Below are 10,720 nucleotides of genomic sequence, written 5' to 3' on the forward strand. Positions count from 1 at the left end.
GCTCAGCGTGTGGCCCTGGCAATTTGGGCCCCCTCTGTGCCAGGCATGACTGCAAAACGCCAAACCTCAAATGCAAAATGCAAGATGCCGAGTGCGAAGCAACGAGTGCCAGGTCCCAAGTGCAAAGTCACAAATGCAAAATGCAGCCATCCCAGGTGCAGCAGCCCCAGTGCAAAATGCCAAATGTGAAATCCAATTTCCAGGTCCCTGCAGGGCAGCAGACCTACGCCTGGCTGTGGGGCTGCAGCACCGAGCCCCTGCGCGGGGGGGAGCGGGGTTATCTGTTGGGCTGATGTGTTGACACCTGGGTGAGAGCCAGATGGGAGGCGGGGGGGGGAGCTGTGAAATTTCCCACGGGGCTCCCCCATCCTGTCCATCCTACTGAGGAGGAGGGGGGGCGGAGGGCGGGGAGGAAGGGGAGGTAACGCGGTGGGATTCGCTGGGCTGGGCTCAGAGGGCCGGAGGAGGTCGGCGGTGAGCCTGGGGATGAGCTGAGCTGCACCCAGCCCGGCTGGCGGCATGGAGGAGACGGGATACATCTACACCGAAGGGGACAACGAGACCGATTGCGAATATGAGGAGTGGGGCTTGTCGCTGGCCCTGCTGCCTACCATCTACCTGCTGGTCTTCCTGCTGGGCACGGCGGGCAACGGCCTGGTGCTCTGGACCATCTTCAAGGGCGGGCGGGAGCGGCGGCGCTCAGCTGACACCTTCATCGCCAACCTGGCCGCCGCCGACCTCACCTTCATGGTCACGCTGCCGCTGTGGGCCGCCTACGCCTGGCTGGGCTACCACTGGCCCTTCGGCACGGCCGCCTGCAAGGTCAGCAGCTACCTGGTCTTCGTCAACATGTACGCCAGCGTCTTCTGCCTGACGGGTCTCAGCTTCGACCGCTACCTGGCCATCGTGCGGCCGCTGGCCACGGCCAAGCTGCGCTCAAGGGTGAGCGGGCTGCTGGCCACCGTGGCCCTGTGGGTGCTGGCAGCCCTGCTGGCCCTGCCGGCCCTGGTGCTGCGGCAGGCGGCCGCGCTGGGGGGGGACACCAAGGTCACCTGCTACATGGACTACGGGGGCCTGGCAGCGCTGGGGACCGAGGCTGCCTGGGAGGTGGGGCTGGGGCTCTCCTTCACGCTGCTGGGCTTCGTGGCCCCCTTCGCTGTCATGCTGACCTGCTACTTCTTCATCGCCCGCACCGTGGCCACCCACTTTCGCCGCGAGCGGGCAGAGGGGCCCCGCAAGCGCAAGCGGCTGCTGACCATCATCGCCGTGCTGGTGGCTGCATTCGGCGGCTGCTGGCTGCCCTTCCACCTGGTCAAGACCCTCTACGTCCTGATGGACGTGGAGGTGCTGCCCTGGTCCTGTGGCCTGCACGCCTTCCTCAACAATTTCCATCCCTACTGCACCGGCATCGCCTACATCAACAGTTGCCTCAACCCTTTCCTCTACGCCTTCTTCGACCCCCATTTCCGCCGTGCCTGTGCCGCGCTGCTCTGCTGCCATCCCCCCGGGCCCGGGGCCGAGCGCTCGGGCAGCTTCTCCTCGGGGCACAGCCACCCTCCTGGAGGCAAGGGGGCCCTGGCTATGGGAGGCAAGCTGGACCCTGCCACCCAGGAGACGCTCTTCCGTGCCTGAACCCCCCCCTCCCTGGCAGCCCCCCGAGCTGGTCTCCTTGGGGGCGGCCCCTGCATACTTTGGGCCCCCCCCCTTCCCTTCCTCTTGGTGCCCCAGAGCCTGGCTTGCTTTGGGGAGCCCTGTCTCTGCTTGCGGGATGTGTGGGAGGAAATTGAGGCACGGGCTGGGTGGGCTCCCCTCGTCCCCTGGGGGGTTTGGGCAGGGGCACGGCCAAGCTGTGGGATTTGTGACAAATAAATGAATTTTGGTTACAAAAAACAAAAAGGAGTAGGGTGTGTGATTCCTGGGTGGGGGGGAGGGAAGGGGGGGGAAAGGAGGAAGGGTTGATGGAGAGGGGTGGGGGCTATTCTGGTCCACGGAAGGGTTGGGGGGGGGGTGCACACAGAGGCATTTCTGTGCACCTCAGAACCCAGGGAACACCAGATGAAGTCCCCACCTCCTCAGATCACCCTGCTCACAGGGTGGGAGCTGATTGAGAGCCTGATTGCATCAGGTCCTTTCCTACCAAATCCCTTTTTTAGGTTTTTACCTTTATCTGAGGCCAAATCCACCCTGGGTGACTCATGCCAGGGCTGCAATGCTCACAGAGCCAGGAGACATTGCCCCAGCCCGGCCACCACTGCCTCCAGCTCAGCATGGGATGGGGCTGCCATGGGGCTGCACCTTCCCTATCCGCAGCCCTGTCCTTCCTCACTCTCCCCTGGCGCCAGGCAGGACAATGGCCCACGATAGCCTGGGATTTTGATGAGCCACCAAAACATGGTCCTCTCGTTTCCATCTCCAGCCCCAGACGCTTCCTGAGCCTTCGCTTTAAATAAATCTTCACCCTATTTGCTATTTGCATCCTTCATTTACTCACGATTAACTATCCTGTCTCCTCAGCTTTTGTTCCCACTTGGAAAGGATGCAGGATCATTACTGAGTTCCTTGTAGAGCTTCCCGTTGTTTGGCGGTGGGGCTGTGGGGTTTGTGTTGACCTTCCTATTGCCACGGCATCATTTTGGGCTCCAGCCCAGCCAAGCATATCACCCCTTGGGGAAGGCCCTTTGTCTTAGCAAAGTTAATAGAGGAGATGGCCTTGGAGCTGTGGTTTGGATAAAGGGGGGTGCAAAGTGGGTGCAAGCCAAGAGGGCAGTCTATGGCAGCTCTTTGAACCCTGGCTGGTGCTGATTGGGGTTTCCCCTTGGTTTCTCTCTTGGGCTTAAAGCCAGGGGAATTGGGGTGGTGGAAATGCAGCATCTGAGGCCACAGCCCAAAGGAAAATTTGGGGGAGAAGTGTGTTTTCATTCAAGATTTCTTTCAGCCTCACTTTTTTGGAAAAAGCAAGAAAAAGAGATCCCCGGTTCCTGCTCATTCACACTCCTATCCCTCCCTCCTTCCCTCCCTCCGTCCATCCATCCCTCCATCCATCCATCCATCCATCCAAATCCTCAACCCCCCATCCATCCATCCATCCATCCGTCCATCCATCCATCCATCCCTAGCTCCTGCCACCAGCCCTAAATAAACAGGCAAGGAAGGGGGGCACTGGGGCTCTGTTTCGGAGCCCAGCAGGGGCAGCTTCCTCCCGGGCAGGGTGTCCGGGTGCGGAAATCGATGCAGGGCGTCCTGCCAGCGGAGACGGGAACTGTGGACTTTCTATCCGGCTTTTGGAGATTTCCCTTTCCCTTGGAGGAGGGAAATGTTCAGTTGAGGAGTCTCTGGGGGGAAATGCAGCGACACTTCAGAAAAACAAGGCCGGAGAGGGGGAAGGGGCAGCGGGCTCGGACCAACCGTCGGAAGGAGATAAGGAAGGTGTTGCCTTCCTGCAGCAGTGCTGGGGGAAAAGCAGTGTAGGAAAGATGAGGAGGGAAGATAGAGGGGGATGGAGGGACACACAGTGAGGGGGATGGGAGCTCCTGCTGGATCCCTGTGCAGCCAGGAACATTCTTTGGAAGTGCCAGGGAGTGGAGTGGGTTTTGGTCAGACGCACACCCCAAAATGTGATGCTGTGGCTCGCTGCAGCCCACTCCTGCAGCGGAGGTGCTGGCATGGGGGGCTGGTTGACCCCAAGTCATGCACGGTATGGATGAAGCTTTGGCAAAAAGGTTATTCCACATGGGGTTGAGCCAAATGTGTGCACAGGCTGCAGCGGTGAGATAGGGCTGATGGATTAAGCAGTAGGGATGGGAGGGGATGGGGACAGCAGCCCCAGGAGTCTCTCAGCTCATTCCAACTGGGAGGCTCAGCCCCACGTCCCGCCAGGGGTGCAAAAATAATCTCACAGCGCGCTAAGCTGGCTGATGTCCCCAGGTGTCCTGGTTTGCCTTTGAAGTCACCTCCTTGTTGACGCTTTCACGCTTTCCTCCCCAAAGCAAACGGTGGAACAGAGGGGATTCTGCTTTGCCTGCAGCCCCAGGTGAGGGGCCCAGCGTCGCAGTGGGGTGGGGGCAGCCCTGATTTGTTCTGGAAATGTGGATTTGTCAGAAGTGCGCTTACTCACCGAGCAGAGGAGGTTTCAACAGACCTCGGAACTTAGAAATAGCCAAGAAAATAATTATCAGGTGAGAAATGTCTGCTTTCCTCTGCTCTGCCCTAGAGGAGACAGCAAGGGGGAAATTTTGATCATTGTTTGCCCTGTTTTGTCCCTGTCACATAACGTTGCAAGCCACTACACAAAATTTGTGCCTGCATTGGGCAGCCCTTTGGGGTCTGTGTTAGAAGAAAAAAGGGCTTGGGAAGACCTACAGGCTTTGAAAGGGCATATTTTAGAAGTAATGGGGGTATGAGTTTGAAGGAGTGGGAATAGGTTGGAATGAGAGAGTTGGAAAGACAGATTCATTGCTAGGAGGATGGGAGGAATGAGGGAATGATGCAAGGATGGACAAACAGATGGCTGGAGGGATGGATGGATGAGTGGAGGATGGAGGGAGGGACAGACGGATGGAAGGGGGGATAGAGAGGTGGGTACATGGGCAGGGGGACTAGAGGCATGGATGGAAGGATGGATGGGCAGTGGCTGGTTGGCAGGTGATATTAGTGGCAGGCTGGCTGGGCACAGCAGGGCAGGAGGGCCCACAGAGGAGCACTCAGCACCCTGCAGTGGCTGAGCTGGGTGCTGCCAGTCCCCAACACATAGGGTGGTCCTGTCCAGAGTCCCCCCTACCAGACGCATAGCCGTGGGGCGGGCAGTGGGAAGGTATGCCAGCGCTGGGGCTGCCACCATTCAGCAGCGTTGTCCCCAGAGCGATGTGTACCGACAGGACGTGGCACAGCTGCTGCCCGACCTCTGGGCCCCCAGCACATAGGAACAGACCTGTGGTCCCTGTCTGAGGGGCCCAGCTGTCCCAGGGAGCTGGGTGACACTGCGGTGACCTGATCACTGACAGCTGGGCCCTGCACGCTGGGAGGTGCTGTCGGAGGAATAACAGGAAGCACAGGGAGGGGAAAACAAGGCTGATGCCTTCTGCAGGTTGTTTTCCACCTCCTTCCCGGCTGGCCCTGCGTGCCCCCGCTGCCGCACGCCCATGTGCCCACCCTGGCCTTGACTCAGTCTGCACTGGTGCTCTTTATTGTTGAGGTTCAGCTCTGAAAAAGTGCTCACTGTTACAAAAGTACACGTTTATAAAATGTGCTCTGTACAAAGTCCGGGGGACTCAAACTCAGCATTTCCCCCCTCTCCTTCCCCGTCTGGCAGTGCTTGGCATAGCGTGGGGAAGGGGAGAGGAGAGGGAAAAGGAGGAAAGAGAGAGGGATAGAAAGAGGAGAAGAAAAGAGAGAAGGGAAGGGGAGAGGGAATGGAAGGGAAAAAGATGAAGGACAAAGAGGACAGGAGGAGGCCGACGGCTGCCCCCACGCCCTGCAATCCCCAGGCTGCAGGACAGGACATGGCCATGACACAGGGACAGTGGTGTGGGGACCCAGCACCCAGGGTCATGCACCAGCACCGACTGCTGTTGGACAGAAGTGGCAGATCATCAACGTCCTCGGTCCCCTGCCCACCGTGCAGGAAGGCGAAGTGTGAAGGTAGGCCCTTTTGCTTCAGAAAGGCAGAAAATGGGTCTGGTTGAATTCATGGATATTGGGAGCTTAGCATTTACACTTTCTCCTCTATCGCCCAATAGTGGGGTCTGGAACTGCTGGAGGAAATGCACGTTTTGTCCATGGTCTTCAGAGGCTGCTTTGGCAGGGAGAGACAAGACTTAGCAAAAAGAAAAGAAGGAAAAAAGGGATTCCAAGTGCCCCTATCCCAGGAAACAACATGGGAGGGTTCTACTCTCCTACAGGCATGGGGTTTGTGGCGTGCAGCCTGGAGCTACAGCACTGCCAGAGGTTCAGTCTCGCCATGGATCCATGGCACAGGGACTGCTGTGATGTGCACCCAGCCTTCTCTCCACGCTGCAGTCAGGGCTCCCGGTTCAGCATGGGAATGGGGTCACCAAGCCAGAAGTTGCCTTATTTTTCCCCATTTTTCCTGTGGTTTTGTTTTGGTTTTGTTTTGGTCGGTTTGTTTATAAATGGCACATCTACACTCCAGCTACACGCATGGGAAACACAGTGAGAAAACTGAACAGCTCACGGGAAGCCCCTCCTTGAGATGTGTCTGGCAGGAGGAATGGCTCCAGGGAGGGTGTAAGGGGTGGGGGGGCTGTCCCAAGCAGAGTCCCTCAGAGGGCAAGGATGGGAGCAAACATATCTTGGCAGCAAAGTGCTACGTGACTGCGGGAGTTTTACAGCTGGAGTGGAAGAGTCAGTTTTCAGCCCTACGCTCTGCAGGGATGGCCATGAAGACAGCGTAAAACACACATGAGAGCAGTGGCCACCCTGCTTGGACAGAGAGGCCAGTAGCTTTGTGGGTTTTTCATTTCTTTGGAGTTCCTTTTGCCTCCCAACAATGGTTCCCCAAGCTGTCTGGCCAGGCTGGGTGCCAGGTATGGCCCAAAACCTGCACAAAACTTGAGAGGAGAAGGGGAAGGAGTAGGAAGTGGCTGGTAAAAGGAGATGCTTGCGGGGCTTCAACGCTTGTAGCTCTGGTGCTGTCTGCATGTCCAAGTTGTGGCAAGTGTCACCAGCACCTGGGGCTGTCCCCAATGAGCGCCATGTCTTGGGCTTGGCCCTTAGCTGCAGAGAACAAGCTGGATTTGGGGAACAGGAGGCTGCTGGCTCTTGCTCTACCAGTGCTGTTTGTGGGCTGAAAGCGGCGATTTCTGTGGTTTTCTCCCCAGGCAGTGGGCATCAGTATCCCCCAAGGCACGTGCTGCTTTTGGGGTTCTTTCTCACATGGGGTTTGCTCCGGCTGCAGACCCTGCTCTGTCTCCCCGAGCTCCTGGTCTGGGGTCTCCCCTGCACCCCCCTGCTGCCGCCTCCACTGTCCCAGCAGCTGGGGCTTCAAGCTCAGCTCAGCTTCATGGCAGTGACAGTGGTCCTGGGGGGCACCAGCCAGAGTGAAAATCCCCCATTTTGGGGCAAAAGAAGAGGAACTGTTCCCCGGTCTCCCCACAACAACCAGGCACAGGGGACAGTGGGAGGGGACAAGGACAAGGCACAGTGTCCCCGCCATGTAGTGGGGCTGCGGTGGGGAGCAGGGGAGGCTGGGTTGGCTGGGGGCAGAGGGATGAGCCCCTGTCCCAGCCTCCCCGGCCATACCTAAACCTCCTCGTCCTCGCTGGCTTTGCTCCAGCGGTGACAGCAGTTGGCCGTGATGCCCAGCAGGAAGTTGGTGGCCACCGACGCGATGGAGACCACGAAGCCCACGAAGGCGATGAAGAGATAGTCATCCAGGGTCAGGGTGAGGTGGCACGCCTTGAAGCTCTCCTCCGTCAGAGAGAAGAGGGGCACCTCCTTCACCTCGGGGGGAGCCTGGCACTTGGCCAGCTGCGAATCTGCCAGGAAAGTGACATTAGCAGCTGGCAACACCACCGGTGGGGACGCGGAGAGGGTGCCGGGGCCACCTACCTGACGTGCAGAGCTGGATGCGGCTCTTCAGCCACTTGAGGAAGGGCTCCATCGCGCAGCCGCACACCCAGGGGTTGCCGCCGATCCGGAGGGTCACCAACCCCGTCAGCCCCTCCAGCGCGTCCAGGCTGAGGGCCGACAGCCCCCCGTAGCTGAGGTCCAGCTCCCGCAGCTGCGCCAGCCCGCGGAAGGCCCTGGGGTGCACCGTGCACAGCCAGGGGTTGTGGCTGAGGTCGAGGCGCAGCAGCTCGCTGGCCTCCAGGAACATGTCGGCCGTCACCAGGCTGAAGTTGTTGTAGCTGAGGTCCAGGTGGGTGAGGCGGCGGGCGCCCAGGAACAGCCTGGCGGGCAGTGCGGCCAGCGAGTTGTTGCGCAGGTCGAGGACGCGCAGCTGGGCGTAGCAGGCCAGGTAGCCCAGCGGGATGCTGGCGATGCGGTTGTGGGCCAGGCTGAGGTTGCCGGTGTCCAAGGGCAGCTCGGCGGGCACCGAGAAGAGCCGCTGCCCGCTGCAGTCCACCGCCTGCCCGCGGCACGTACACAGCACCGGGCAGCCTGCACCGGCGCCCGCCGTCACCACCGCCACCACCGCCACCAGCCAGGGGCCCAGCAGCATGGTGGGCCGGCGGCCTGCCCCCAGGCCCATCTCAGAGCCTGCAGTGTGCCATGCCAGCCGGCCTCAGTGCGGGGACAGCCTGCCGGCTGCACCGCGACAGCATCCTCTGCCGTCACAGTGCGGTGGCCATCCCAGCCGGGGAAAGGCTCACCCAGCAAAGTCTACTGGCAGTGGTGGAGGAAGCACTTGGGACCGCACCCAGGCTCTGAGCTAGCAAAGCGACACTTGGGGCATCCCAGAGACATTCGGGGCCCACTGAGCCTCCCCACAGGGCCGGTGCGGGCTGCTTGCAGCTGCCTGCAGAAAAGAGGGGTGAGAGAAACCCAAGCTAGCAGCAAGCCCTGCTGGAGCTGTGTGGCTCATGGGGCATCCACACCATCCCCATGAACCCGTGCCCCTCCTCATCCAGCCCCCGTGCTTTTAGCCAAACGGAGGGCCCAGCCACACCGACTCGGCTTGTCCTAGCAGAGCCAGGGGGGTCCCCACCTTCAATGCTCTGCCCGCTGCCAGGGATGCCTTCTTTGCCAGCCCCCACAGGGATAGCCCCCTCCCAGCGCACGGCATCCCTTGCCCCAGCGGCCCCACTGCCGGCCTGCTCTGCCCCCGCTGCCTGGCCATCTTAGCTCCTTCCTCCCTCACCCAGCACACCCATGCCCTCCCCAGCTCCATTCTTTCCCCATCTCACCCACTGTGCAGGGGAAACCACCGCCCCTGCTGCCCTCCTTCCCTGCCACGGCCGCCAATCCCTCCAATAGTGCCGGGGGACTGCGGGATCCCCGGGTACTCACGCTGCCTGGAGACAAGAGGGGCTCAGCTCAGCAGCCGCTGGGCTCGGGCGGTGAGATGGGGGTCCGTCAAGTTGGGTGCGTGGCTCCTGCAGCCAAGGCTGCTGCCGAGCCTGGCAATCAGAGCAGGTCTTTCCCCACCTCCTTCCTCCCCTCCTCCTCCTCGTCCTCCCTTGTCTCTCTCTTTCTCCTTTTTTTTTTTTTTTTTTTCCTTGAGGGCCAGATACTGACGTTTCGGTGTCTCTTAGCAACTGCCTCCACATCTCTGAGCAACAGGAGAGCAGGATGCAGAGCTGCAGAGCGATGGAGACGGCAGAGGGGAGCAATGCCCCCGCGATTGGGACATCCTGCTTGGGAAGACTGTGTGGGATGGAGGATGACAGGTGGCACCTGGCCGCGCAGTGACCCCAGCTGGTCCCTAGCCGCCCTCCTTGCACCCCTAGCCCCAGGGAGCACCCCTGTAGGATGGGGTGAACCAGGGCTTCCCAGGTCTTAAAACAGAAGCAAAATACGTGTCACTAGAAGAGAAAATAAGAGCAAATTAGTGATCTCAGCCAGCTGCCTTCACCCCAATGAACCCAGGCTGCACAGACCTGGTGGCCTGGGGGAGGGGTGGTGGTGTGAGGGCTGCGTTCCCATTTAAAAACTGTTACTCTGCTCATTTCATATGGTATTTTGTCCCCCACCCCCCCCCCCCCACCACACACTTGCAGTCAGCTTCTTTAAATGCAAATAGCTCTTTCAGGAAAAAAAAAAAAAAAGAGATGCTCTGGAAACATTGCAACAACACTGGTATGACATTTTTTAAAGGAGGCACTTTCAAAATCTAGCCTGCTTGTGTATTTTCCCCATTTCTTTCAATTTTCTCCTACTGTTCTCACACAGCTGCCTCCCTCCCAGCCCCACCGACCCCATTTCTGTATCCCTGTGGATGCCCAGGGCTGCTGCTCCCCACGGGATGACTCCCCCTCACCTACAGCTAGCAGCCAGACGGCGTGGCTGCCTCTCCCTGTGGTGGGTATTAATTGGCATTGCTCTCAGCCCGGGGTCCCAGTGGGTTTCAAGAGAAGCTCCAGGAGCCAAATACAACCAGACATCCCCGGAGCCAGATGCAGCTCAGCCAGACACGTAATTAGAGATAAGACCGTGCATGGCTGCAAATCTCTTCCAGAGCAACTATTAGTACAGAGATTTCCACCATTTAGGGCTGCATTTGCAGCAAATTAATGAATAAATAACCCTGACTAAGGCTGGTTGTTAATGGCCCTCAAGGCCAACTGGCAGAACTGAGCTCAGAGCCTCTTTGTCTTCCACAATGCAGGAGAGGTTGGTGACAACGAAGCAGCCTCACTGCGACATCATGGAAGCACCACGAACCACTGAGGTGGCCACGAGCATCCCTGGGGTGCTCAAGGCTGGGTTGTGTGGGGCCCTGGGCAGCTTGAGCTGGTGGTGGCAGCCGTAGCCATGGCAGGGAGGCTGGAGCTCAATGACCTTTGAGATCCCTTCCAACATCAGGAATTCCATGAGATGCAACCTGCTTTTAGAGACAGGCATCAGTCTTTATCCTCCTGCTCTTTGCCAGGTCAACCAACGAAAGCAACCAGAGTCCCCTTGCAAGAGCCCAGTCCCATAAAACACACACGCATGGCATAAAAACACAAGCAGAAGAGCGCTGCCTTTTCAGATCACTGCTCCAAGTTTGCTTTCTCCCTTTGCTTTTTTGGGAAGGCATTGGCAGTGCTCCCAATTGTGG

At 59.1% G+C, this 10,720-nt stretch overlaps 2 protein-coding genes across 3 annotated transcripts; one reads left to right on the top strand and one right to left on the bottom strand.

The window, feature by feature from the left end:
- Positions 1 to 432: 432 nt before the first annotated feature.
- APLNR (apelin receptor) lies at positions 433 to 1,908 on the top strand. The gene has a single exon (XM_052694597.1). The coding sequence runs from the start codon at positions 520 to 522 to the stop codon at positions 1,630 to 1,632; it is 1,113 nt and encodes a 370-aa protein (XP_052550557.1). The 5' UTR covers positions 433 to 519; the 3' UTR covers positions 1,633 to 1,908.
- A 4,560-nt stretch (positions 1,909 to 6,468) lies between these two features.
- Positions 6,469 to 9,719, bottom strand: LRRC55 (leucine rich repeat containing 55). Of its 2 annotated transcripts, none has more exons than XM_052695458.1 (3): positions 8,968 to 9,719; positions 7,567 to 8,476; positions 6,469 to 7,493 (listed from the first exon to the last, which is right to left on the bottom strand). In XM_052695458.1, exons 2-3 carry the CDS (start codon positions 8,207 to 8,209, stop codon positions 7,258 to 7,260), a joined length of 879 nt encoding a protein of 292 aa, XP_052551418.1. In that variant the 5' UTR covers positions 8,210 to 8,476; positions 8,968 to 9,719; the 3' UTR covers positions 6,469 to 7,257. The 2 variants fall into 2 exon arrangements, with proteins under 2 accessions (XP_052551418.1, XP_052551419.1); XM_052695459.1 differs by having other exon boundaries at positions 6,469 to 7,036; positions 7,258 to 7,493; positions 7,567 to 9,719.
- Positions 9,720 to 10,720: the final 1,001 nt, after the last annotated feature.

This window comes from Tympanuchus pallidicinctus, unplaced genomic scaffold (genome assembly GCF_026119805.1).
Source record: "Tympanuchus pallidicinctus isolate F22 unplaced genomic scaffold, pur_lepc_1.0 scaffold3, whole genome shotgun sequence".
Lineage (NCBI taxonomy): Eukaryota > Metazoa > Chordata > Aves > Galliformes > Phasianidae > Tympanuchus > Tympanuchus pallidicinctus.